This window comes from Ornithodoros turicata, chromosome 3 (genome assembly GCF_037126465.1).
Source record: "Ornithodoros turicata isolate Travis chromosome 3, ASM3712646v1, whole genome shotgun sequence".
NCBI classification, from domain to species: domain Eukaryota; kingdom Metazoa; phylum Arthropoda; class Arachnida; order Ixodida; family Argasidae; genus Ornithodoros; species Ornithodoros turicata.
The window spans coordinates 26,752,194-26,779,000 of NC_088203.1; the positions used below are offsets into that span (position 1 = coordinate 26,752,194).

Genomic DNA, 26,807 nt, shown 5'->3' on the forward strand with positions numbered 1-26,807 from the left:
CAACTAATCCGTGGGCAAAACGTTCCCGAAATAACTGTAGCATGCAACTGACCATGTCTACTAGGTATACAATTACTGCATGCATTCGCTGGATAAGACCCGTGACATGGTACAAACACCTGTAAACGCCACCTGCAGCGGAGAGTATGAACAGCCAACATAGCGATGCGAAGGTTGAAGCTGACATTTTATTTTCAAGTGGATATCGGAGTAACATTTGTGAAATACGCCTACTCGGCGTATTTGACATACGATGAAGCCACCTGTGGGGAATTATGTTACGTTAAATGTGATGGCTGCGTGCTGCACACCGCAGTTGTGTTATAACAAACTCAACAGTACATCGCCCAACACGCGTAAGCAGTCTTATTCTTTCAGGTTCTTGTTCAGAAAGACCAGCTGCTCCAATGTAGCTGGATGCAGCCTGTTTCTTTTCGCGGTCTTGATCAGGCTGGCTGCAGAGAACACTCGTTCAACTGCTCCAGAACTTGCACGTACTGCAAATACATGTGTCGCTAACTTCCGAAAGCAGCGGGTAGCGGGCCGCTGCGGACGTCCAATAGCCGAGAGGGTTAACATCACCATCTACTGTACACCTCAACCGTGCACAATGGGGATTATTTCGGAGTTGGAGGCGGACGGCGTGATAAGGACGGCGAGCGTGGCGCCATCTAGAATCGGGAAGATCGTCAATCGGAGTTGCTCCCCGATACGCGTTTGGCGGCAGCGGCGGCGATGCGTATTGGGGTGAAGCAGCCATGCGGGGTAATACCGGATGAGTACGGGGGTGGTGAAGTTCAAAGATATTTTTCGCTGATAAAAAAAATAAAAAAAAATAAAAAAAAATTTTCGACGAAACTTCGTAAAATGAGTGTTGAAGGGCCGCACTATCACATGCAATTTGTCTCATATCTTTATCAGGACCACCTCAGTGTGCAATTGACGGGTGAATATGTGGTAAAACAATATTTCCGAAATTAATGATTTTTTTTTTCTGCGTACTCTTCCAAGTTTGCGCGCCTCAAAATATTTTTAACACGTTCTATGCCTTCTACAAACAGCGCTAAAAGTTTAAACAGCTATGAAAAAATGGAGAGTACCATAAAAAATTCCAAAAGTTCCCGAAATTTTACACTTTTGTCGGGGCATTAACTCTCGATAAAAAGTGTCGATCAACCTTCAACGGGTCTTGGCACGAAAGTATTATGCTTTGCCTTCACTCAGAGAAGATTTGGTTGAAATTGGCGCAAAAGTTGTTTTGTTATATTTTTTTTTTTTTTTGCCAGGTAGGTTAATTACATGTCAAATCACAATTGTCAAGAGGCGGCCACGGCACGATTTTTCTAAGCCGGGAGTGCATTGGCTGCATGGAAACAATGAACCACAATTTATTTGAAAGAAATTGGGGATGGTCGAGCGCAATGTCCGGGGCGTTTGGCATGCAATGACCCATGAGTAAAATTCACGCCGTTGTCGTGAAAATGGTTCAAGGTTGAAAACGAAGATGAATCCGGAATAAAGCAGCAATTCCAAAAGCAAATCATTTACAAAATTAATTGGATGGGCTACAGCACGAAAGTAATCATTTTACCTATCTATTTATTTTAAAAAGTGCCAATCAACGGAAAAAGGTAGTATAGTATATCACCGAGAACAAATATTTTGAACTTAAGTTGGGTTTAAACGAAAAAGAAAGAAAGAAAGAAGAAGGAAAGGAAAATTGGAACCTGTTTACTTTGTGAATCATGTACTTTACAGGTCTGTTCGCGACGCGACGACGCGACCCACATTGCCCACACGGCCCACATTCTGTCTACGTTTGGCTGATATAGCGACTACGTCTACTGGCAGAAGATACTGGATAAACGGATGGATAACGGCCTTCCCTGGTACGCAACTTCAGCGCTGCCAAGCGTCGCTATATCTCTTGGATGTCCGCGGAACACAAATTATTCATAATTGCATGAGTGAACAAGCGGGTCCAACAATCAGGTAAAATATTATTCCGCTGTAATTCATACCGAATATGCAATCCCTGACAAGGCGTTCAGTCGTTGTCCGCCTCAGCACAACGGGCGTCACTATGCGATGGAGCATATAGTTCGACATAACACGCACATTCTCTCGAACGTCCTTCGTTCCAATAGATTTTCAATGAAAAGTTAAGGTTTAGTAAAGTTATCTGATGCCTGATCTATATTTTATTGTTATCTAGAATTGCTCTATATTGAGCGCCAAGCTTTGTTGTCGGGGGCACTCACTTGTGTGTATCACTGCACCCTTTCGCTCGCACAAATTAGGCCTACAGCTTGTGTTTCGTATGCGTCTCAGCGAATTTCATGGCTGTACGGCATTAATTTTTCCTTGGAGCAATCGAACTACGTAATACCATGATACGGACGCCTTGTTGATTGTGGATAATTAGAAACTGTCTTCACAAAACTGCAAAAAATGTTCATAACAGTCAAGATACTTCAGGGCCAGGAGTGCACAATAGAGGTAACCCAGTATTCCTGATAGCTTGTAGTGACACTTTTCCTGCTGTGATGTCTTACTAAACGAACGAACATGCAAGCAGCATCATGTTTGCTCATCCTCGTCAATACTAAAAGGTCGAGTGTGCTATAAACCGATTTAGTAAAGTTGCTTCGGTTCGACAGCGTTGATTCATGACGTCCGTCTTCCTATCGCTTGTTTGGTGTGGCGTTTCGCTTCTCGCATGTTCACATTTGTTCGCGTTGTGCGCGTCTATTTAGTGATGTGGTGTTCCATTGTCGTTAAAGGTGTCTGCTAGCTCATCAATTAGTGCGGTGAAGGAACTCGTCGCTGAGCAGTTACAAATTCCGGTGGATCAACAGCGATTAGTGTTCCGCGGGAAAACCTTATCAGGTAAGCCACCTGAGTTATCACGTTGTCATTGTGAGAGTAACATATTGGTCGTTTATGGGCAACGTCGCGGCACAACCTACCGTTTTGTGGCGTTATCTTTCGTTGTGGTTCCGTGTCTCATAACTCAGTCGTTGTCAAAACCGTAAGTAATTGTACATGTCACTCTGGTTCATGAAATGATCATAATAGTCGAACTAACAAGTAGGATGCCGTGAGTGGCTTGCACTCCACCACACATGGGCTGTACGTTTGGTGAAAACAAACTCTACAACCGAGAAACTCTGACAGACACAGAGAATCCAACACCCTGTGAATGAACATTGCAAGCTGATGAGCATGAAATTGTGCGTTTGTTGCAAAAAATGCTGCACAGGGCAATTCTTTAGTGGCATTCAAACAAAATTGTCTCCAAGTGATAATAAGCAGTGCCTACAATTATTGTTTAAATCTTGTTTTGTCGAAACAAACTAACATTCCCAATAACATGACACAATGCAGCATTTATGTCAAGGTGTGAAACTTCCTTCACACTGCCAGAGAATTGACGCATCGGAGGGGCAGCCTCCTTTAGCAATGAAATCTATTGATTTTTGCTGTATTGCTTGGAATTTCAGATGGCCTCTCGCTGGGCGACTACAATATAGTCGAGGGCAACAAGCTGCACCTATTTGTGAGGAAAGCCTCGGAGAATACCCCAAGCAATCATTGGAGCGAGATGCACAGGTTCCTGCTCGAACATTTCTCTGCCGCGGATGCGGACAGGGTGCTCGAGGAGTACAAAAAGGTGAGGTTTCAATACCGACCTTTCAGCCGTCAATCACATTGGAGCTGGAAAGGGCTGCCACATTTTGCCCCGGGGCCTTTGGCAGAGTGCCCAAACAAGCATGGGAGAAATGCTGTATTTGCTCATAGAATGTTTTAACCACCAAAATATAGTGCCATAGAAAGGTAACAATACAATACAAGAAGTACAAAGCAATGCCAAAGTCCTATTAACTGTGAGGGAAGGAAGGTAACTGTGAGAGAAGGTGACCCTGAGGAAAGGTAAAATGGGTAGGAACAGTTTATTGCAATTAAAATGACTTTCTTGCAGAACCTGCAGTTCATCAGGTGAAGTGCAGGCACTGCACGAAAGTCTCGTTAATTTTAATTGTAATAAAGTGTTCCTACCCGTTTGACCTTACCTCTGTGCCATAGAGAGGGTGCGATAGTTACGAGGGGTGGCGCTCGCATACCTACATTGTACTATTCTACATAAGTACCAACATTTGGGAACCCAAGTTGGGGATGAGTAAATACGGTACTCAAGTACTAGAAATTGCAGCGTGAGTGATTTGCAGCCAGGGAAGTGCAAAGCTTAAGTGTTTCTCTATGCTCTTCACTGGTCGAGAATGTTTTTTTCTCCAGCTGTTAGATCTTTTCGACGCGTTGTTACTGACATTGCATGCAACGTTGCGCCATTCCAAACAAAGCCCTTATGCACTTCTGCTTCTCAGCGTCGTGCATTGCACTTAAGTGTTTTGTTTTGTCTGTGGCAACATCATCACTGGTTTGAAATCCCTGTCAAGGTGTCTCCCTTGAATCACAGCAAACAGGAAGAGGTGACATGATGCGAGGTTTAGACCAAGGGGCAGATGAGCAACCCCTTTCATTGCAGCGCCTTCGAGGGAGTTGATTATTATTAGAGCCTGAAGTTTTGTGATTTAGCCCGATCCCTCCCTGAATTTGCACCCCGAATTGAGGGTTGCCTCTTTGGGGTGAAACCCAATTTTTACCCGGCAAATTGCCCTCACTGAGACGTCTGTAGGAATGCACACTAGCTTGTTTGGCAGCAAAGGCAATTATATCACCGTTTGTACCAAACCAGTACCGTTCTTTTGAGTAATAGAGACCGATTTCTCTCCGAATTTAGCATACTGAAAGTTTTTCCACCATAACTAACATGGATTTAGAACACATGTTGGTTTCCGTGATTTTTACCCCACGAATTTGGAAAAGAATAATTCCCGAAAACTTCAGGCTCCAATAATTATGTTGGCAGAGTGGGCAGTTGCATTGTCGGAGTAGCGTCACTGAGTTCCACGGGGGAGCAGGACGGGCAAGGAGAGGTCATTTTGTTTCCGCAACATGCGATCGCGATGCCGTCTATCGAGCGTGCTCTGAAATATTGCTGCTGTTGCGAACAGCTCATCAGGGTAGATACCTTGACAGCCTTGCGCTCACCTTGACCTCCTCGGGATGCTCTCATGGACACTATGTAGACTAGATGCATTGTAATCTCATTAATTCGCACTCGAAGGGGACTCAGGATTTGTTGGAACGAGGTGGAGTTCGAACTTAGGGGAGCCGCTCCAAATGAAGGCTTGATGCGTTGGCAGCGCACTCTCAGGGTTCTTCGTTTTTGGGTTAAACCCGATTTTTGCACGATAGTTCTCCCCCAAACAAGTTTTCAAGAATTCGGATAAAACCCGATACCTTCCCGAATTTCTTGTGGTCCCTCAACTTGTCGTTCTCTATAAACCGTTGAGAAAGTGAATCATAATCATCAAAGAGAGCTATTTGGGTGACAATTTGTCCTCCTTTTATGATTCCCTCCTGCAGGTGTCAAAGACAAGCTTTTGTGGAGCTTAGGCAAGCGTTTCAATACTGCAGTCATTCACTGCCCCAGTTCCGAGCGGCAATATAAAGATTCTTGTTGCTCGTCCCCGCGTCACAGCAGAGGCTTTTTTCGTATACCTTTTGTTTCACCCGAAAATTCCCCGATGACATATCAAATAGTATCGGCCGATTTCTCCCCGAGTTCTCGTGTAAATAGCACCCGATTCCCCCCCCCCCCCTCCTCCTCTCCAAATTTGAAAAATCATAAAACCACAAAACGAAAATCCTTACGCATACTAGGCTGCATTGGAGAAACTCGTCATAGCTCGCTATGTCTCACCTCAGAGCAGCAAATAATATGTTACACGCACTTGCGTTCGTTTCTTCAGCCATGACAGTATATTGTGTGCGACGTTAACTCAAACCCTAATTCGAGGATAGAAGTTCGGAGAAGTTCTGCCTTTTTGTTGGCAGCGTAGTCAACAGGAAGGGTCTCGACCCCCCCCCCCCCCCCCTAAACGGGTTGTGAAACCATTTCCAAACTTTAGAAGAAATAACGTAAATATTGATTTATGTCTGCTAAACGTGCACATCGAAACTCTATGTTTCTGCAATCCAGCGTTACGAAGCTATTGGACTCCGAAGGTCACAAGCAACCCCCCTCAATCCTTTACCTCCTTGCCCGTTTTTTTTAGTAACGTTTAGAGCGGAGAGACGAAGTGCTACTTCTCCATTTGCATGGCTGCACAGGCAGTTGTAAAGGCAGACGGACACCAGTGAACGGCCTTCATTGTGGTGACCTTGGTTGTACTTCGGGCAAGCGTGCGCATCTAAAACGTCACCTCTCCTGTCTGTTTCCTCGCGCCTCTCAGTGCCCGCAGGCGGTGCTTCGAAAAATCTCTTTTAAAAACCCAACAGTGAAAAGGCCACTCAAATGTTGGAATGTGCAACTTTGTGTGTTGAATCCATGGGCTACAACCATATAATAGGCACCCCTCCCCAGCGCCGCATCAGGAGGCTGGGGGTGGCGCTACTCATCGTCCCTGCTATTGCTTCCTGAATTTCTACAATACTTTCTACTTCAGCTCACCTTAGTTTTTTTGTGCAACCCCTGGATGTCCCACGGAAGATGTGTTCGTTCTGAAGTTTATTATCATCATCATTCTACGCGTTTTCATAGCAGCTGTCGCTGTCATCCGCTACAGTAGTCGTACGTCTGCTCCTGCGCGTTCAAAATTCAAATTTCCATCGTTCAATCAGGTTGCAGACCTCGCGGACCGATGAGTTGCGGCACTAGCGGATCGTGCGGACGGGCTCCTCATAGGGGTTGCCGATTATGACATGGTCATTCATTACAATCTAGTGGGTTGTGGCTACAACATACGAAACAGAGCCTTGTATTAAAGTAGCACAGAAGTCATTTTTAACACCCAGTTTTCTTCCTATAAAACTGTTAATTATGTCAGTAAGATGCACCATGCGAAGTAATTTACACCACAGAGTCATAATTATCGCAGAAATTAAATTTACAATACGCCGCAAAAAGCGACCGTGAGCAACGGTGGTGAAGAGCAGTACCAGCCTGTGATCTGCCTGGAGCCTCGCGCTGACGTTATAAGGAGAACGCTCGCTGATTGGCCTAGAGAAATGTTGTCTACTACTCTGCTGTCGTCTGGTACTCGGCTTTTCGGGGTTCTGATAAAGCCTTTCTCCTTGCTCAGTAATACTTCGGCCGTTCCTTCTATCCCCAATTCTGCGGGAGAACTGGCAAAACAGGTTTACGGCGGCAAAGGGACAAGGCGCTCACCCCCACTGACCGGCGAACTAAAACGAGTTCTCCTTATACCGTCATCGGTGACGTGGCATTATACCTCCTCATCCTCGTTATAGCTGGAGGTGGCGAGTTAAGGGTGAACGCGCGGGGGTATGTTTATGTGAGTCTTTTTCTGAGAAACAAATTGCACACATCAAAACCTTTCGCGCTATTCGGTATAATGACACACACACTTTCATCCGATGTCTTAATCTGAAATTTTTTCGGATGGCCCTCTGTACTCCTTTAGGCCCGGTTTCACCAATGCTGGTTAACTTTAAATAGAGATCAAGGGTTGCTGAAACCAGAACTTAACACTCAGATTTTTTTTTTTTTTTTTTATTACATACGTTAGTTGATGACATGATGAATGCTCCAATGACAATAACTTCCTTTAGTGAAGCAGAGTTGTGGAGTCGTTGCTCTCGGTTCAAATGTTAATCGGCATTGGTGAAACGGGGCTTCAGTGGGTTGCACGTGGTTTCTCGACCATTTCAAAACAGCGAGGACTCCTTGCTTTGCCGACGAGCAAGTGTAGTCACGTTTGCACACGCCAGTGTGATGGTTCATTCCTTGATACTCTTCCCGCTGGCAGCAGTATCGCTTTTATGAAAAATGGATTTATAAGAAAAAGTAAACTTGGTACTTAATAAGCAAAGATCAGCCATTGTGTAGTCGCGGGTCGGGTATGTTGTGCATGTTCACATTTGAATTAACGAGCGTTTTACCCCATAGAAATACGACACATGGTTTTGCCGAGGCTCAAGTGTCAGTTCAAATTATCTGGAAGTTTGAATTAACAGGATTGCATTGAAATGCTGCACTGCACGACAATCACACACGCCTCGCTAACCCACAGTTCCAAGGCAAGCATTGTTATGTTAGCTGTCTCTGCTCCTCAACTGCGGATGGCACTGGTGTAGAGCGGAAACAAAATGATGTCCCTGTTTGCCTGTAGAACTCAGTGTAGCCACTCTGAAATAAAGCTTATTTAGTGACTCCAGTCGTGGTGTGGCAGGATATACCCCTCTGGCCAATCCTGGATTTTATTGACCTTTGACAGGCAAAGTGTGGCTTACAATTTTGTGCTATCTTTTTGTCCTCATTTTGTCACAAACAGCAAAATTTTCTGTGTGCATGCACTATGAGCGATGACTGCCCTGAAGGCACAATATGCTGGCAGGTGTCTTTGCAACTTAACCAAAGTAAGGACTTCGGACGCCAGTCGCCAGGCTTCATGATCTGGGTATATTTTGCTGCAAAACTCAAAATAGTTTTGTTGCCAAAAAAAGTGTGTGTGCTACGTCTGCATTGGTTAACATAGCATTGTATTCATGTCACGTTCAATGCTGTGAATTCTGAACGCACACTGATTGTAGGGTGCCCACTTCGATCATGTGTGCTGTGAAGTTCTGTTATGGCACAGTGTTTATCGTAGGAGTTACGGAGAAGTTGTAATGCGAGAATTCAGTATTCAGAATTCAGGGAATTACAACTCTGGTTTCAAATGGTCATCGTCGACAACACATTCATACCTCATATGTGTTCTTCCCACCATGGCGCGAGACAGCAAAAAAATAAAATTATTTAATGTAGTTACTTAGAATCTTAAGCCTGTCTCTTTTTGCACCAGCTTTCAAAATAGGCAAATGTGCCACCAAGCAATTGATATGTCATATGCGTGTTCACTTTCGTTTCAATATACATTATGTCTGTCTAGTCTTTTTAAATAATTTGGACTTAGAGTCTCGTCGAAGTCCGTCAGGAAGAAAAATAATGCAGCTCGACTGTTTCCGATTAAATGAGCCGTACAGTCTTGAACCCACTCGATTCAATGCATTCACACAATTTGGCAGTGTCGTACCTGGCACATGGAGATAATAAAGAATTTTTTGCACCTCGAGAAAAACTGACACCTCCTTTCTATTTCATTGTCCAGGCGTTTGCAGAATCAGTGGCCAGCCTAAGCCTGGACGACATTGAGCGTCTCGCAACGTCCAACTTCGAGGGCACCAGCAGTGCCGAATCCCCTCCAGAACGGGCGCCGCCCCCAGGGAAGGGGCGTGACCCATCCACACCCGTGAGCGTCTTGTTGGTCGACAGGGACGAAAACCACTGAAGCTCCCTCGTCCCCCCCAACTCTTCCCCGTGGAATGCATATACAGCCTTGCAGTTCTTTTGCTGCATTCTTTTTCTCTCTCCCCCCCTCTCTCTCTGTTTCTCTGCGTGGACTGCTGGACGAGACTTTGTGCACCCCCGAAAGGGACTGAACTCCGGGTGCTCGGAACACGCTGGTGCGGACCTTCAAGCTTGTGTTTGGAGCATGTATATTCTTTTTTTAAGCGACGAGGGGGAGGACACGATATTGACGGCCAGGTTTGCTTCGAATACGAGATACGAGTTTGACCGCCCCCCCCTCCTTCAAATCGCGTCGATGTTCTAGAACGTAGGTTTGTGGCACTTGTAAGCGAGATCGTGTAAATAAATAACTGTGTGTGACTAATACGCGTCACGGATGTCGAGGGTTTCCTATCGTGTAGAAGCTATGTCGTTAACCGGCGAGGCTGAAGTTTTTCTCTGTTTTTTTTATCTTTCTTTTTTTTTTGTTACGAGTGTCTTCTCTTTTGTTGTACGCAAATTTTACCTCTCTCACGACTTGACGTGAAGAAATAAATAAGACAAAAGTGGAACGCTTGTGTGTGTTTATGTTACTGAGGCCCGGTTTCACCAATGACGATTGACATTTGAACCGACATCAGCAGTCCCTTAACTTGAATTTAACGCTTAACTGTGCCTCAATAAAGGGAGTTATTGTCGCTGAAACATTCATCACGTCATCAACTAACGTTTGTAAAAAGTAATCGAGTGTTCACTTCAAGTTTTAGTAACCCTTGATCTCGGTTCAAAGTTAACAACCTTAGTGTAGTTGATTCAACGTTGGTGACAGAACCTGGTTTAGACACAGGGAGTTTCATGTCGAGAAATTTGTCACTTCTTTTGGAAGGAACTCAGTATGGCCATTGATTTTCACGTTATTAAACACAGTTTTCACATATTTTTTCACACCTATCTGATTAAATTTCTTTGCTGCACATGACAAAAGTTTTCTATAGACAAAATGACAAATTGCCATTTTTTTTTTTGTAGCATCTTAAAACTTTTTTGACATGGTTATGAAACCATGAGGCCCAGGGTTAAAAAAATAATGACCAGCATGATGTAATCCATTTTAAAAGTAAGCTCATGCACTGTCATTGGCCATAAACTGCAGTGCAACTGGCAGTACTGCAACGATTGCGATGATTTGTTAATGCCACAGATATGCTATGCTCTCTCAGCTTGACTGGTGTTTGCAGACCTTGCTTTGCACAGTGAATGTAAGAAATGCAGCACATTTGAAAGTGCAAATCAAAGAAAAGAAAGGCTATGATTTATGCTTAGCTACATCATGCATTTTCGAGGTTGCAGTCACACTAGAACTTACGCTGGAGTAAACTTCTTGTAACTGCCAGATACTATATCAACATTTATGTATGCTCAATTCTCCCTACAAATGATACGGTGAGGATTTCCAAAGCATTCACGTACTGTAGACGAGTAAACACATACACTTGGAATTGACTGGAACACCTAACAGGAGATACATCAAGCTCCTGCAAAACGATCTCGTTGTTAACAAGCTACATATTCAAGGCAGCCAGTGGTGTTTGGAACAGGTATGAATGGCAATAAATAGCAGCCCTCAAGAATTCCTGAGAGCTGACCATCATCAGTTTGCTTAGCTGGCCATACAGGCCTCCAAGCCTGATATAGTGACATACATGCTGGGTTCACAAGGCATCGCCGGTGCCGATGTGCAAGAACAGAACACTGTACGTTGCAGCCGAAGTGACGAGAGTGTGTGATTGGAGCCGATGATGATCAGTTTAAAATGTTGGCTGAAGTACATTGTGTACTTCGAGTGCAAATTGTATTTGTTGCAAATTTAAATGCTTGTTGTTTAAATGCTCTTTCATCGTTGATTTCTTAGGCAACTTGAGGCTTTGTTTGTACCTGTCCCCTCTATGTTGTTCCAGCCTCAGAACATCAGTTTATCTCTTGTTAAATGCTTGTGTTTTTCTGTTATCACGACCCATAGTCTGTAGGACTTTAATTTCACTTTAAAAAAAAAAAAAAAGATGGTGTTCACGAAACTCACGAAAATGACCTGCTTTCACTGTACCCACCTCACGATGAGAATGAACATGTTCTTTTAATGTCTTGGCTTGCACATATTGCTGATGACCATCAATAAAAGAACTCTGTACAAATATATGTTTGAGCTGAACATGTTCTACGAATTCCTTGATGAGATGTGTACAAAAATAGTAACGAATTTTATGGTCACGACAGTATGTCTCATAACGCTCACTGCAAGGCACCTTTATATAACCACAAATGTTTGCACTATTCTCATCACCATATGAATTTTGTCTAATTTCCATCAGAGAGTATCACCTTGGCACACTCAAGAACATTCGTAAACATATCCTGCGCGTATACATCATTGTTTGGCTGTGTAGTTGCATCTCACCTCCATTGAGACAAATAATTTTTGTTTCCATATTATGCTACTGTACAAAATCACCCTTTCACTTGTGGAATGTAATTTCCCAGTCTTTGTCTCCTCTGTACAGCTATTTGTTCGCTTTTGACAAGGCATGACTTTCCTCAAAGTGTCTCATCAAGAATAGTTTGGAGTGTTCCCCATCAACTGGCATCTGACATTTTTCCTTCAGGCCACAATTTATCTACTCAGACTTTCCTTGTACGTGTAGCCGTCATTGTTCTGTGTCAAACACTTTCACATCCGCATTCTTCACGTGACCACTGATAGTTTATGTGTTAGCAGATGATAGGATATGGCACTTCACTTCTAATTTGACATTTTTTTCGCAGCAGCCTCCTTCAAACGTTTCTTCTTCAATCTTCGACGAACTGCTTTTGAAAGTGGCTTCGCTACCATCGCAACAAGGGGCTTTGTACCCTGTGTTGACTTGATGCTGCACAACTTGCTATCTTGCTCATCTGATGTGTCGTGTGGACGTTGCTTTTCTGCGAAGGAAAAGCAAGATTACGCAGTATTAGAAGCATCTGTGAGTCTTGCACCTCAACATACCGAAGGTTCATGGATGAGTTCTACATGTGTGTACGGAATTTGAGACAAAATCGTCCTTATCATCATTATCGTTGCGATTTTTTTTTGTTCCGCTTTAGTGCTGCGAGGCAACTGCGGCTATGAGCAGCGTACAGACGGGAACGGATGGTGAGAGGACAGCAGGAAGAAGTGGGGAGGGGGATAGTATGCGCCCTGGGCCGACTTCAGGGGGAACTGTGCCGACATCCATCTGGAAAGTCTTCGGAAACCCTCAGACAGCAGAGCTGGTGGTAAGGATTCGAGCCCACCATGTCCCAGTCTTCAGCACGACCTTGGCTACCACCAATATGATTATGATAATCCATCCATCCACAGGTCTAAACTAGCAGATCACATACTCGAGCAAATGTTTGAGAAAACAAGCACGATGAATTTCTTCAGAGCAAAGCCAGAGAGTAAAAAAAAAGGCGACCATGAAGATGATGACATATGCGGTTCTGTTTCCCAATACAGCAAACTTCCGTCAATTCGACCCTGACGGGAACGCGAAATCTGATCTAATTATCCGAAGGTCGAATTAAAGAATGGGCGCAAAAATTATACAGGTCAACGTCACCTTCGCGGGCAAGATGGCGGAAGCGAAACTGAAGACGATTTTGCGGAGAGCTCGCAGTGTGCGTGCGTGCACGCACACACATACGCACACTGAATGCTCTTGGCGAAATTGTCTTCAGTTTCGCTTCTGCCATCTTGCCCGGGCAGGACACGTCCGACAACGATGTTGTTCATCTTCCACGAAGTCATCGAAACTCGCCAAGCGCACGTTGTGTATCAGACTCTTGTTGCACCGAGAGTTTCCGAACGAAAGCCCGGTGAAACGTGAAACAAAAAACTGAGAGAAAAAACGAAAAAGGAGACGTTTCCTCCTCGCTCGGCACTCGTCAGAACCGTGAACCACCACCAAATGGATTGACTTTTAGTGCATCGTACGCCATCGGCTTTGCGTACGCAAGGGATCCGTGATGGTTCTGCACAATGCGCGAAGCTCTATGTTTTGCGCAGAACCACAAACACTATCGCTTGCGTACGCAAATACGATAGCGTACGGTGCACGAAAAACTCGCGGTTATCGGAACGGATCAGTACTGTTCAGTCGCCATCTGCCACCTGAGCTTTAGGGCGAACTTTCTGTTGCTATGTGCGGTGCGGGTGCCTGGTTCGCGGACACATCGATCAAATTATACAATGTGCACTGGTTTCGCGTTTGAAATAACGAACTTTTTTATCAAAAGAAACATGTGGGCATTTGACGGGACCTTCGAATTCGATCGATTTAAGCGGAAAAACGAATTATAGGAAGTCGTATTAATGGAAGTCTACTGTATTTGTGTTCCCAGCACCGACTGCAATATTTACTTAGGTCACTGGTTCCTGATCAACACGAAAGGAGAGCTCTGTATGACTAAAGGGGTAAAAAGATGTATACTCTCGATGTTTGTGATGGAAGTCCATTTTCTTTTCATACGCTTCTTTATGGCATCGTCTATGAGTCCTGAAGCTGACACAAGCGTTCTTGTTGTTTTCGCCGGTTCGCTGAAAGGAGAAGTAGTGGCTAATTAGATTTAAAAATATATATATTTTGTTGACACACATGCGCTTTCAGACTTCTCACGTGTTATAGACCTCAAGATAGCATGCCTTTTGATGCTGAACTACTTGACGTGAACAAAGTTTTGTGTGAAAAGCCCCAGAAATAGCACAACAGTAAAAGCACATGGAAAATAGAAAATGCGGAAGCACTTACGCAGTACAATTTTCTATTTTCTCATCTTTCTTCGGCAGCGAAATTTTATCAGGATAAAGCTCAGCAAGCCACGACTTCACTTCATCTTCTGCAGTGCTTTGTACTTCCATATCGTCTCGTCAATTTCATAAGGCAACTGGAACACAAAATCCTAAAAATTCGTGAATTTGCCACGCCGCCATGTTCAATCAGACGACATAACCATGGCAACGTCGATCACCACAACAAATTAACAGTGGAAACCAAGAACGATTCTTCGTGCTGCTTTAATATTGTAATTCGGACATTAGTATTCAACATTTATAGTTGAGTAAGTTAATGATGACGAATAAAGCAGGCAGAAAACAGACAGTACGTTCCGTCTCCGTGGACTGTCGCGCCGATCGCTACACGTGATTTTTCCATGTGGTTTCAAGCGCGAAGAAAACCAAGCGGGCATGCGATCGTACCCGGTGGTTACGTGTGGAGCTAGAAACTAAAATAATGCAAACGTTGAATGTCACTGTTCGATGATGACTTTGATGTGCAAACCGTAGCAATGACACAACATTCTTGACCATGGGAACCGTAGAACGGCCGTCCTTCTTGATTTCGTTGCTGGTACAGTTCGTTTCCGTGCTTCAGTGGTGAAAACACATATCTGTACTGGTGTTGCGCTGTCGTTGCATAATTTTGTGTTGCTGTAGGCAGGAGCTGCTGCAGGGACAACTGTCGACGTGATCCTCTACCCTCTGGATACTCTAAAAACTCGGCTTCAAAGTCAGCAGGGATTTTGGAAAGCTGGCGGATTCAGTAAAATCTACTCGGGACTCGCATCAGCTGCGTTGGGTTCTGCACCGTCCTGTAAGTGCACAAACATGTTCAAGTCGGTTGCTGATGCTGGCAGCCAAGAATGATGACGTATTTATATTTTAAAATATTCGAGTTTGAGGTGAGTAGGTATTGAACTGAATGAACTGGCGCTATAGTCAGTCGTGCAGCCGAAGCCTGAGGCAGGCTCAATAAAAGGTAAAAGAAATGGTTTGTGATGGAGCTGTCATTTGTTTTGTTGCATGTTCCTGCCCATCACCGTTGACATGCCTGCTTGCCAGAAACAACTAGAGCCTTCGGTTGTTTTACACTACTGGGGCAGCCTTAGTAAAAGTCCTCTTGTATGAACTTGGAAAATAGAATTGTGTAACACATCTGTTGAAAGTAATCTCCCAACGAATTGATCTCGATTTCCTTACGAGGATTTCCATCAGAGCTTTTTACAGACACTATATATATCTGTAAGGTTATAACAACAATAGGCAATCGGAATTTTATTCTGCGTTTGGGTGACCTCCCAAGATGTGCAATCTTTCCTTGTATCTGCATCAAGATAGCACAAAAGTACAAATATGCTTTGGTCTTATGTAAGAAGAGCATAACGACATGCAAGTCATTGGCACCATAGAGTGTGTCCTAAGATGTCTTGTGCGCCTTCTATATTGCCAGTGTCAGTACCCATGGGTAGTGTGAACCCTACCTTGTCGGGATTGGACGGGGACATTGGGATTGTCACAGTAATGCTGTTTTGCTTTCTTCGAGCCAGCAACTTGCTTGCTCACTCAAGTTTTCCATGACGAAAACTCGAGTCTAGGGGAAAAAGTTGACACTAGCTTCAGACAAGTTGACTCTCCCCAATGCAGTCACTGTGGTGCTCTAGAAGATTTAGAGCACATTCTTCTCCATTGCCCACAGTGCCAACCTTCCCGAACCATACTCTCCGGATCTCTTAACGAGCTGTATGCTCTCCCCCTCTCTTCCACAAATTTGCTTGGTCCCTGGCGACATTCAGCCAACTAATGCTCTGCCCTCAAAGCACTCCTCACCTTTCTGGGTACCATAGGACTTCGATCCTTATTCTGAAGGGGCTCATTGTTTCATTCCCCGCATCACCACCAGCAATGGGGTAGAGTATCGCCCCTGGCGATGAAACTCCCGATTCATCATCTTGCAATGAAGTTGTTGTTGTTGTTTAAGGGGAAAATAAACAAAAATGTTTTTATTTTATCCCTAGTCTCGGGTTTTCGTCATGGATACGTGCCACCAGCTCACGTGCTTTTTTAGCTATTTTATCATTACCATTTCTCCTCTTGCTGAATGCCATTTTCATCGCAGTTTGTATCTTGAATATTTTCCCACACATGCAAGAGAGGATTCACTTTGTGAAGATCTCTCCATGCTTGAATAGAACTATGACACTTTTTGCCGTAGGCAGCCGTACTCATCCACTCCGCAGTGGACGCAAAATCAGTATGAGAGCTTGTTTAGACAACATACGTATGCATCATTAAAATTGTACCACATTGGAGCAACTTTTTGAACGCTTATTTTTACATTTCTCATTATTACAGTTCTGCAGAAGCCGTGTTGATGATGAATTACTCGCGTTTCCATTACTTTCAGCTGCCCTTTTCTTCTGCACTTATGAGGGCATGAAAAAGTTGCTGCACTCCAGGACACATACCATTCCTGACCCAGCCATCCATTGCATTGCTGCAGCCTTTGGTGAAGTTGTATGTCGATACCTGCGTCTATCCTGATTCGTTTAAAGGGGTTGGGACACTGCCATAGACTTGGTTCATTACATCACGGACGCATTGTACTGCATGCCAGAGAACTGAAGAAAACAGAATTATTCTTCTGTGTGTTGTACTTAGCGAGATACAAGCCCTCGAACGCACTCCCGAGCAAAGCGCAGACGACGGAGAGCTCAGAGCTGCATCCATTCCCATTGGCAGCTGCAAGCAGGTGACTTCTCGTGCGCTGCCTCACTGGTGGCGGCGAGATCTCCGTATCCGTGGTACCCCTTTTTCTTTTTCTTTTTTTCTGCTTCTATTACCCTCTTCGCTATGAAACTTTCAATACAGGTTCACATCACTGCAAAGAACAGTCTTTTACGTTTATCTGTGATAACATGGTATGGCCTGTCACAACCCTTTTAAGAGCTTTAAATTATTTTGTTAATCTTGCCTCAACCTCAAACGGATTGAGTCTCCCTCAGACGATACTGCATCTGTGTTCTTTTGGGCCAATTAATTACTGAGCAACTCGCCTACAAAACCTTTTATTCTAGTATATTGTGACATCATATGGATAGATGCTTGTGTTTTCAGGTCTTGTATTTTTTTTTTTAAATCAGGTTGCAAAAAATTGGGTTCTATTTCAGTAAATGTAATATCGAGTGAACTTCAATGATATCAGGTGGGAAAGCAGATTTTTCAGTAAAAAAGAAAAAAGAGAGTTTCCCATATTTTAGATGAAGAGGAGACATCAAGCGACTGAACATGCAGTTCTTAGCGTTCTCCAGTGCTACTTTGGCAGCTACATGTTTGGAGCTTTCCGTGTTTTACCCCAGGCAATGTTGATGGAAATCTGGGTAGTAAAAATGGAACCAGGTGGAACCTCGAAGTATTAGTACACATATTTAGAGATGTGACGCCTCTTGTGGTGGTGGGGGGTTTCCTCGGTAACGGAAAAATTGCCCAAGATTACTAATCCTGAAAATACAAGATATAAAGTTCAGGCAAAATATAATGTATAACAAGCCACGATTTCCGGTTTTGTTCCTCTAGCCAACTATTGCGCTTGCTCTTTTAACATGAGTTGGTCAGTTGTATCTCATATTCAGCATTTTTTATAGTTAAACCAAGTAAAGGATATTCAACTTTTTGTTTATATGGTGAGCAAACTCTTATGAATCTTAGTCACTGAACAACAAAGTTTTTTTCTTCAGTTCTTCCTGAAAAGAAAATATGAGAAAACCATTCTTCCATTTCAGGAAGTCAAAATTACCGGGAATTTTACATCTACGACACTTTGTGCATTTGTTCTGGTCAGGCCTCGCACATTGGTTACATTGACCTAAATTTTTATATTTTGAAATTTTATGCTAAAAAATTACACTGATTTGTGCTTTGATGTTCACTAATAAAATTTGTGCGAGAGAAAAAGTTATTAATCTTCTCCAATGATGCAATAGTTTTTGGAGGTTTTTGGTGGTGTTGGACTCCTTCTCATGTCCTCATTATTTCCTGTCTTTCAAATAGGCTGCTTGCATAGTCAGAGTGCCAGTGGACATCGTCAAGCAACGTACACAAGCAAATAGCAAACAGACAAGTTGGCAGACCTTCAGGACTGTTCTGTACACTGAGGTAATCTGCTTTCTGGCTTTAGAGCACAATGATTATGTGTCACGTTAGCAACTTTTGTGATGTAACGTATCAAGGATCTTTACGGACGCATCTCATTCTTGTCGAACAGGGCGTAAGGGGCTTTTACCGAGGGTACTGTACAACTGTGGCAAGGGAGATTCCATTTGCTTTTATACAGTATCCACTGTGGGAAGTTTTTAAGGTATGTGATGCCCAAATGAAAGAAAAACTTGAGAGCGAGGTACACTTCCTTATTGCTTGGGGTACTCTGACGTAAGTTTTTTTTTCAGCATTCCTGGTCTCTGTACAGAGGAGAGTACTTGTTGCCGTGGCAGGCTGCTGTATGTGGGGGATTTGCAGGTTTGTACTAAATTTTCATAATAGATGCAAAACTATCTCTATGTAGTACTGCACTCCTGCATGCTTTGTCACTGCTGTATGTTATTATTAAAGGGGCACTAAAGTGCAAAAATTTTCCCCTTCAGAATAAGAGATGCCATTACCTTAACATGCCGTTACCTAATCGTGAATACAGTCCACTAGTTTACCTACATTTATGCCATTTTTTCTGTCACTTTGACACAAATACGAAAGGAACGGGATTCGTCAGTTGCATTGTTCGTAACTTATGAGGGAAAGAAACCACAGTGTAAGCTTTCCCTCTCCCTCTTCTTTCCAAGAAGTGCCATAGTCCAGAGAGGCAGCATCTGTCTTTGCAACTGATCTGCTGCATTAAAACCAATCCTTGACAGGGGCAGCACGAAGTGATTCTGCTGCGCCTCTGTTGCTCAGGGCTCGCATTCCGTTACTCATGGCCCGCTGATGGGTGTCACAATAAGATGCGAATAGCCGTGGAAATACGCCAGTTGTGAGTGAAAGGGATTGTACGAGTGGTATTTTTTTTTTCAAGGTCCGATCAGCCACAAAACGGAACCTAGAGCGAATTAAAAAATGTGGTGATTCGTAAAAGATTTCAATGCCTTTATGCTACTTTTCAACATAATCGCCATTGCGGTTGAGGCATTTGTCGTAGCGTGGCACCAAATTTCCTATTCCCCGGTCATAGAAGGCCGCCGCCAGTCCACTGAGCCGTCTTGTTACGGCGGTCTGCAGGTCCTCGTTGGTGCTGAATCACTGACCTCCCAGCCACACAGCTTCATTTGAGTGAAGAAGTGGTGGTCACTCGGCGCCAGGTCCGGGCTGTACGGTGGGTGGTTGAACACCTCCCAGTTGAACTGCTGGAGGAGTTTCTGAGTAGAGATCGCAGTGTGAGGACGGGCGTTATCGTGGAGAAGCACAACTCCTGATGACAGCATGCCCTTCTCTGAACTGTTGACACCATTTCCGCACTTTACTCCCATTCATGAAATCCTGGCCATACACCTTGCTCATTCTTCTGTGGATTTCGGCTGCACAACGGCCTTCAGCGTGAAGGAAACGAATCACAGTGCGGATCTCGCATTTGGTGGGCGCGACGATAGCTATGGACGTGTTTCCTGCCTCGTTGCTGGACAAAAACTGGGAAGATCATGTGACTGACACGCACGCGACCTGCCGAGAGGCTACGAAGCGTGCCCGAGCTAGGATAATTTTGTGACGCGTCTCCGTTATTGTTGCGGGCCACTCGGACCTCGAAAAAAAACAAAAAAACCGTGTAGCACCATTGTTTGGAGCCATATGCACCTGCGAATTATAGCAAAGAGCCGACTTTCTCTTTAAAGATTGCATCATGTACGCAAAAACTGCTTTGAGGATTTTCAACAGAGTCTTCAACATTTTTTTTTTTTATCGGTTCTGTCATGCAGGTGGTATCGCCGCTGGTCTGACGACGCCTTTGGACGTTGCAAAGACAAGAATCATGTTGGCTGATGTACGTGCAACACATGCTTTCTTTCTTTCATTTTGCGAACCTTTGTGTTCACAGTAGAATCCGTTGGTCCTTGAGGTTCTACAAACTTTCGAATTCCAAATCATACTTGGAAATGTTCTCACACTTGGCCTTGTTAACAGAAAGTTTAAAATGTTATCAGTGATACAGCTTTTAAAATTTACAATGTCCATTTGCACCTGCGCTGGAATGCTTTGAAATACAATGTTACAAACACGCATGACGCACAGGAAAGCACAAGTGTTGCTTGTGCAGTGGTATCTTCCCGTCGTGTCAGCAGAGCTTGCTAGGTGGCTTACGCTCTATGTAGTTTCTTTTCTCCAAGGGTTACGAATCTTTCTTGCTAGCTTAAACGCACGTAAAGCACAGTGCAAGATATAGAGCATCATAGTTAGAGCCTGAAGTTTTAGGGTGAAACCCGATTTTTACCTGGCAAATTGCCCTCACTGAGACGTCTGTAAGAATTCACACTAACTTGTTTGGTTGCAAATGCAGTTACATCACTGTTTGTACTGAGCCAATTCACTTAGTTTGAGTAAGTGAGCCCGATTTCTCCCCAAATATAGCCTACTGGAAGCTTTTCTAGCTGAATTGGCATGAATTTAGAGCGCATGTTTACGCACCCGATTTTTACTCCCCGATTTAGAAAAAAATACTTTCCGAAAACTTCAGGCTCTAATCATAGTCCAAATGGAGTACAAATACCTATCAGGTTGTGAAGTCTCAAAATGCATGCTACCATTTCCCGAAAGGAGCTATGTACGACCGCAATAAAATGAGACCTTGACAAACTTGTTCAGATTAGTCGAATAAACGTCCGCATCACCAATATGCTTACATCAGTCTATAGCAACTACTTTATCTTATTACGAAAATGCACCTGTTCAGCAACCATCAACTAATACATTGCAGAAATCTAGTCTCCTGGCTGAAGGGAACATGTTTGAAGCTCTGATGACAATCTGGAGGGAACGAGGTATTGCTGGGTAAGTTGACATCCAGCAGGTCATGTATGTAAGCCTGTGCCCTGTCTCACCTCGTGAGCCGTGTTCGCAGTCCCATGTCAGTTGATTGAGTGTTTTTGCTGATGCCAAAATATGAGCTGTTCCTTTCATCAAGGATGCTCATTCTGGCTACTTGGATCAGTCTGGCACGTTTACCGTAAAAACAAACAAAAAATGATGAAATAATTCAGCATTCAGCAATACTTTGAACAAAAACTTTGCCTACCTGCAAATGTAGGAACATGCCAGAGCTAAATAACGGTAGGCTAATACAGAACCGAGCTCGTGCGTCTGGACGAGAAATCCTTGTGACTACTAGCGGACATGGTTCGTTTAGAAAAACGCAACAGAAGATTGCTAAGCTAAAAAAAACTGGAAAACAAAGAAGTGTAACCACATCCCTCCATGTAAACAATGCAGAAGTATGCAAATGAAAGATAAAGGAAAAAGTGTTTGGTTTCTTGATCTATGTTCTGTCCTATTCCTGTTCTATATTCCGTCCTGTTGCTGAAATAAATTAACCACAAGAAGTAACCACAGTGTTGTATTATCTAAATTAAACAGTTACAATATTCGTGGCCTACCTAACGCCTTAATAGCAAGATACCTTTCCAACTGTCCTTATGCTGTAAAAATGCATAATAATTTATCCCATTCAGTTATAACTAACCAAGGTGTCCGATAGGGTTTGGTCCTAGGTCCCCCTTTTTTCCCCTAGGTTTTTTCCTAGGTTCCCCACAAACAAAGCCTCACATTGCCTAAGAAATCAACGATGAAAGATGAAAGTCACTGAAAAGGCTAACCTTTTCAGTGACTTTCATCTTTCATCGTTGATTTCTTAGGCAATTTGAGGCTTTGTTTGTATCTGTCCCTTCTATGTTGTTCCAGCCTCAGAACATCAGTTTCTCTCTTGTTCAACAGGTGCCACTTGTGTCGCTTTCCGTCGGATGAATGTGTGTATGACTGAGCAAAAAACGTAAGAGTGAAAGGAGGGTGAATGAGAGTGAGTGGCTGGTTTGTCGTCCCTTCAGATGACGCACCCCAAAAGTCGCTGGAGAGGCATGTTAGCTTAGCTCAATTGGTAGAGCCCTGGACCGGTAATCCAGAAGATGTAGGTTCGATCCCTACAGCTGGCTAACCTTTTCAGTGACTTTCATCTTTCAACCTATGCTACCTGCTAAGCGTGGTGTGAATTAAGATAAATTAAGCAGGGTTTTGATCTGCTCTAAATGTTGTTTCGCTGCTTCTTTAAATAGTACAGTTGTGTTTTACCGAGGTGACAGTCAGGGATGATTGGTTGCTTTCAGGCTCTTCAGTGGTGTCATGCCCCGTGTTATGACCATGGCACTGGGAGGATTCATATTTCTCGGAGCATACGAGGAAGCAAAGTACCTTCTCAACATGCTGTGCCATTCCTCGTCGCTCGGTGATCAAGGTGCAAATGCTTCCTCTGGGGAGGTGTGACACAGAAGTAAACTGTAGATAGCTGCAGCTACATTAGCTGCGTTTTAGGTCATTTATACAAAACTAGGCCGTTTCATGAGCTGTACCATCTCATGTATACATGCAAATATATAGTCATGTGAACAAATGAGCAAGGATAGTAACTGGCTTTGCTTATTTGTACTGCAGTTTTTTGTTCTTGTCTTGCAAGAGGTTGGCCCTAGGCTTGAATGCTTATCTCGAGCCACTTGGGAGTTTTATGTATCTGAATGTTTAGGATTATATTTCTGTGGCAGTAGTCACCTACTATGACCCTGTATAATTCATATTTATTGCAAGCTTACAGTTACAGGTTTTGTGTCAATGGTTATTGCTGCCTTGTACTTTTACGAACCGTTATCGTACAGGTAGTTGATGACTTGAACATCAATCCAAGCAGAAATGCTACTTTCTTTCTTTGACGACACACGTTATGTCCTCCTGCATTGGTACCTGTAACAGCAGGAGCTTTCCGTAAGCGGCAAATTGTTACGCAGCTGTGTCGAAAATAAAGCAAGCACCATACACACTCTCATAGTAAACGCATTTCTTGACGTCTAGGAATTAGGGGTGTGCGGATCCGAATATTTTAAGTCGAATCGAATATCGAATCGGGGAAAAAATTCCGAATACTGAATCAAATATCGAATATTCGTGCAAAATTTACAATATATGACTTTCGCACTAAAAGTTTTCATTTTGTGGCCCATGGCTTTAGTGTAATTTTTCTGGCATTAACTGTCACAAGAGAGACACGCAATCCTTCTGTTTAAAGCCCCTACTCTTTAATTTTACATCAGAGTGCTTCCTGCTTTTCAGGTGAGCATACACTTACTGGAGTACTGGAGTGGTTACCTTCACTTCAAAATTCTATGTCAGGCAGTAGCATGTTATATGGATGAGGCTGTAGTTGTTTCAGACAACCACAGGCCATTTGTGAAACAAACGAATTGGCATCCTGCCTCAGGTTTGCCATGAACACCCTTTAGTCTCTTTGCTCTCACTCGAGGAAGTTGCACTGCTGAAATTTTAGACATACAGGACGTCTTTAAAGCACCCTTCTTGTTTGTGGGCTGTAGTCATTATTCAAGAGTCCTAACTTTTTAAAGGCAACCTCACAAATATCAAATCAAAGTCCCCCGTAGGCACCGCTGAACTGCATCTGGGAGGGGCGCCACCCCTTCCACAGACGATGTCTACAAAACTAAGTTTGGATAACTTTATCTTAAACTAAACACCGTCCCGCCTGTGTTGGTCCTACAGCAGGGGCAATTTCGTAAAGCAGGCTTCACCTCATGCACGGAAGCATCAGGTGAAGCCCACTTTCGGGTTGTGTCATTCGTATTCGTGGAATAGTCGACTATTCGAAAAATCGAATATTGGATATTCGATTCGCGAATTGAATAGTTCGAGCGTTTGATATTCGATTCGAATTCGAGAACCCGAATATTTGCACACCCCTACTAGGAATGTGTGGTATGACTCGGACCTGCATTGCAGGTAGCCCCTGAATATTGGCCTGCAAGAGCACTACGCAGTGTCTTGTGGTACATAGTGTTATCACCGTCAGCTCTGCAGACTCATCATGTCCGCCATCGTGGCAGGAATGCTTGACATGGAATTCATTGGGTGTCGTCGACAGGTTACTATTCCTCCCATTGCCATCTCTAGTCCCCAGTAAACCTGTGTCTTGCCTTTCTTAAGCTCGCCTGCTGTTCCGATCCTTCACCACAACATCTTTTCTGGCTAAACAGGGATACAAGGTGGGCTACCACATTCACCATCATCAACCATCAGCGAATGGCGGTGTGTCGACCCGTTTAGTCCGGACGGGTTGGTAAGCCTGAGATAAGCACTGTTTGTGTTAGCACGATACAGTGGCTGTGCATTAACACGAGTGGCATCCGCATGGAACATTGCAGTGGAAGAATGCAGCAGAAAACGTCTTGCGGAGCAGCAGTTCCGTAGTGTGTTTTATCGGGCATTCGCATGGTGCTAGGACGACGGGAGTGGCGTATACTGCAGTCAACCGAGCAGACGTGATGTGACATAGCAGACGACATGGCGATATCTGCCAGCGGACAGAGTCCCTCAAATGCCGCGGTGGATGCGACTAAGGTGACGGTCACCACAATGTGATTGGGGATTTCATTGAATGCCTATTGAACCCAGCTCTTCCTTTCATGGAACATTTGGAAATCAAGGACAAATAAAACAGGACAGCATAGCATGGCATGAAACACAAAATAACATGAAAAGGAAGCTGATCTCTCATGCTTTGCTGACAGATTGCTCAGGCGAGGGAAGAAAATATTAGTGTCGTGCGAATATTCAAATTTGTGAAATATCAAAGCGAATACCGATATATGTTCATTTGAATTCCGAACGCAATTCAAATTTCAGTATTCGAATCACGAATCGAATTGAATGCCTCTTCCGTCCCGAATATATATTCGAATAGTTGCCGGGCAAAAGGCCACGCAAGAACAAACAATTATTCTACAGCAAAACTGTCAGAGACACTGTTTAAGTGCACCAGTAGGCTCTTTTCTGAGAACGTGTTGTGTTGTCTTTTTTCTGTTCCGTGTCTCCGGTTTTTATCGTCGTTTTACAATGTACCAGCTCGCCTGCACCCTTGCCCTTCTACCTCGTTCCATCCCTTTCCTTAAGTGAAAACGAGGTGGTGCAGCACTCTGTGTCATCATTAGACCCTGAAGTTTTCGGGTTTTATTTTTTTCCAAATTCAGGGGGTGAAAATCAGGTCAATAACTTAATGTCAAAAATTCATGCAAATTCGGGTGTAAAAATTACCATCAGACTGAATTCGAGGAGAAATCAGGGTTTATTATGCAGCTTAAACGTTCGTTCTAGCGCTCATCCAGAGTGTCAGGAGTATCAGAAGTCGAGGTCAACCATGTATTTTGTGAAAAATTAGTATGTCTTTACCTTCAGGTGCATAGCTTAGGTGCAGTTTTGCGGGTAGAAATCGGGTTTAACCCAAAACAGGTGGACCTTGATTCGGGGCGCAAATTCGGGGAAAAATCGGGTTTAACCCTAAACCTTCAGGGTCTAATCATAATCAAATGCACGCTGACAGGTTTGGCGCTTGCATACCGCTCCAAATTAAAATATATTTGTTCTCTGCTAACGTCCCCCTGTACATTTGCACTTTATTTCCACTCTGTGTGAAAACCGTTCCGTTTTGCTGCTATTTGCTTCGTATTTGCTTCAATTCTACAGTTATTTGCTTCGTATCCGTATATCCAAATCGGCTATATGCTTTGTATTCGCTTCGACACTATAACTATTTGCCCCGTATTCGCTTCGGTTTTCAAACCACTACAGTATTTGCACGGGCCCAGAAAATATGGAAGGAGGACTGATTGTATCCCAAACACGGCAGAATGCTTATTATGTTATACGTTATACAATAATGATACAGACTAAAAGATCATATCACTCAACAAGGTAGGCTGCCTGAACAGAATTATTAACACAGAGAAACAGGCACTTGTCTCGGGTTGTTGTCTCTTGTTTTGTCTTAGCTTGTGCCATGCCCCATTGCATCCTGCAGTTTTTTTATGCCGGATTTGCATATTTGATTTTTTTTGTTGTAGGTTTCAGTCTAGTTCTAATCTAGTAACTATTTGATCGACATTATTAGCTCATTATTAATTTATAAAATAAAATTAATGTAACTGATCAATTGTATTTTATAAACAAAGTAAATTCTATGCACAAAACCACCTATATTTTGAGTTTGTTGCCACCTCCATGCTATTTTAGCCTCCTAAATGTTCAAAATGCACTATTGAATGATGCAGGGCAATTGTGTGTCATTGAGTTCTCAGTGGTGGGGAATTCTGGCAGGAAAAACAGCTTCAACGTAGCAAACAGGCAGCTATAAATGTAAAAAAATTGGAGAGTCCAGCAGCCCAGTAAAGAGTGCACTAAATGTGCAAATGTACACTAAAACTGGCAGTTCATGTCTCCAAAGGACGCTTTGCAAAC

General features: G+C 43.5%; 2 protein-coding genes, 1 long non-coding RNA gene and 1 other non-coding gene across 4 annotated transcripts; 3 read left to right on the top strand and 1 right to left on the bottom strand.

Moving 5' to 3' along the window:
- Positions 1-2,274: 2,274 nt before the first annotated feature.
- LOC135388326 (ubiquitin-like protein 4A) lies at positions 2,275-9,990 on the top strand. The gene is made up of 4 exons (XM_064617808.1): positions 2,275-2,499; positions 2,784-2,889; positions 3,504-3,673; positions 9,240-9,990. Exons 1-4 carry the CDS (start codon positions 2,452-2,454, stop codon positions 9,417-9,419), a joined length of 504 nt encoding a protein of 167 aa, XP_064473878.1. The 5' UTR covers positions 2,275-2,451; the 3' UTR covers positions 9,420-9,990.
- A 1,543-nt stretch (positions 9,991-11,533) lies between these two features.
- Positions 11,534-14,441, bottom strand: LOC135388327 (uncharacterized). Its single transcript, XR_010421327.1, has 3 exons — positions 14,242-14,441; positions 13,924-14,030; positions 11,534-12,394 (listed from the first exon to the last, which is right to left on the bottom strand). It is a non-coding gene; the product is annotated as an uncharacterized LOC135388327 (long non-coding RNA).
- A 185-nt stretch (positions 14,442-14,626) lies between these two features.
- On the top strand, positions 14,627-23,326 carry LOC135388328 (mitochondrial S-adenosylmethionine carrier protein-like). Its single transcript, XM_064617809.1, has 9 exons — positions 14,627-14,841; positions 14,928-15,084; positions 16,675-16,784; positions 18,318-18,422; positions 18,532-18,624; positions 18,713-18,782; positions 20,228-20,292; positions 21,223-21,296; positions 22,622-23,326. The coding sequence occupies exons 1-9, from the start codon at positions 14,800-14,802 to the stop codon at positions 22,776-22,778; spliced, it is 873 nt and encodes a 290-aa protein (XP_064473879.1). The 5' UTR covers positions 14,627-14,799; the 3' UTR covers positions 22,779-23,326.
- On the top strand, positions 22,378-22,450 carry Trnat-ggu (transfer RNA threonine (anticodon GGU)). Its single transcript has one exon. It is a non-coding gene; the product is annotated as a tRNA-Thr (tRNA).
- Positions 23,327-26,807: the final 3,481 nt, after the last annotated feature.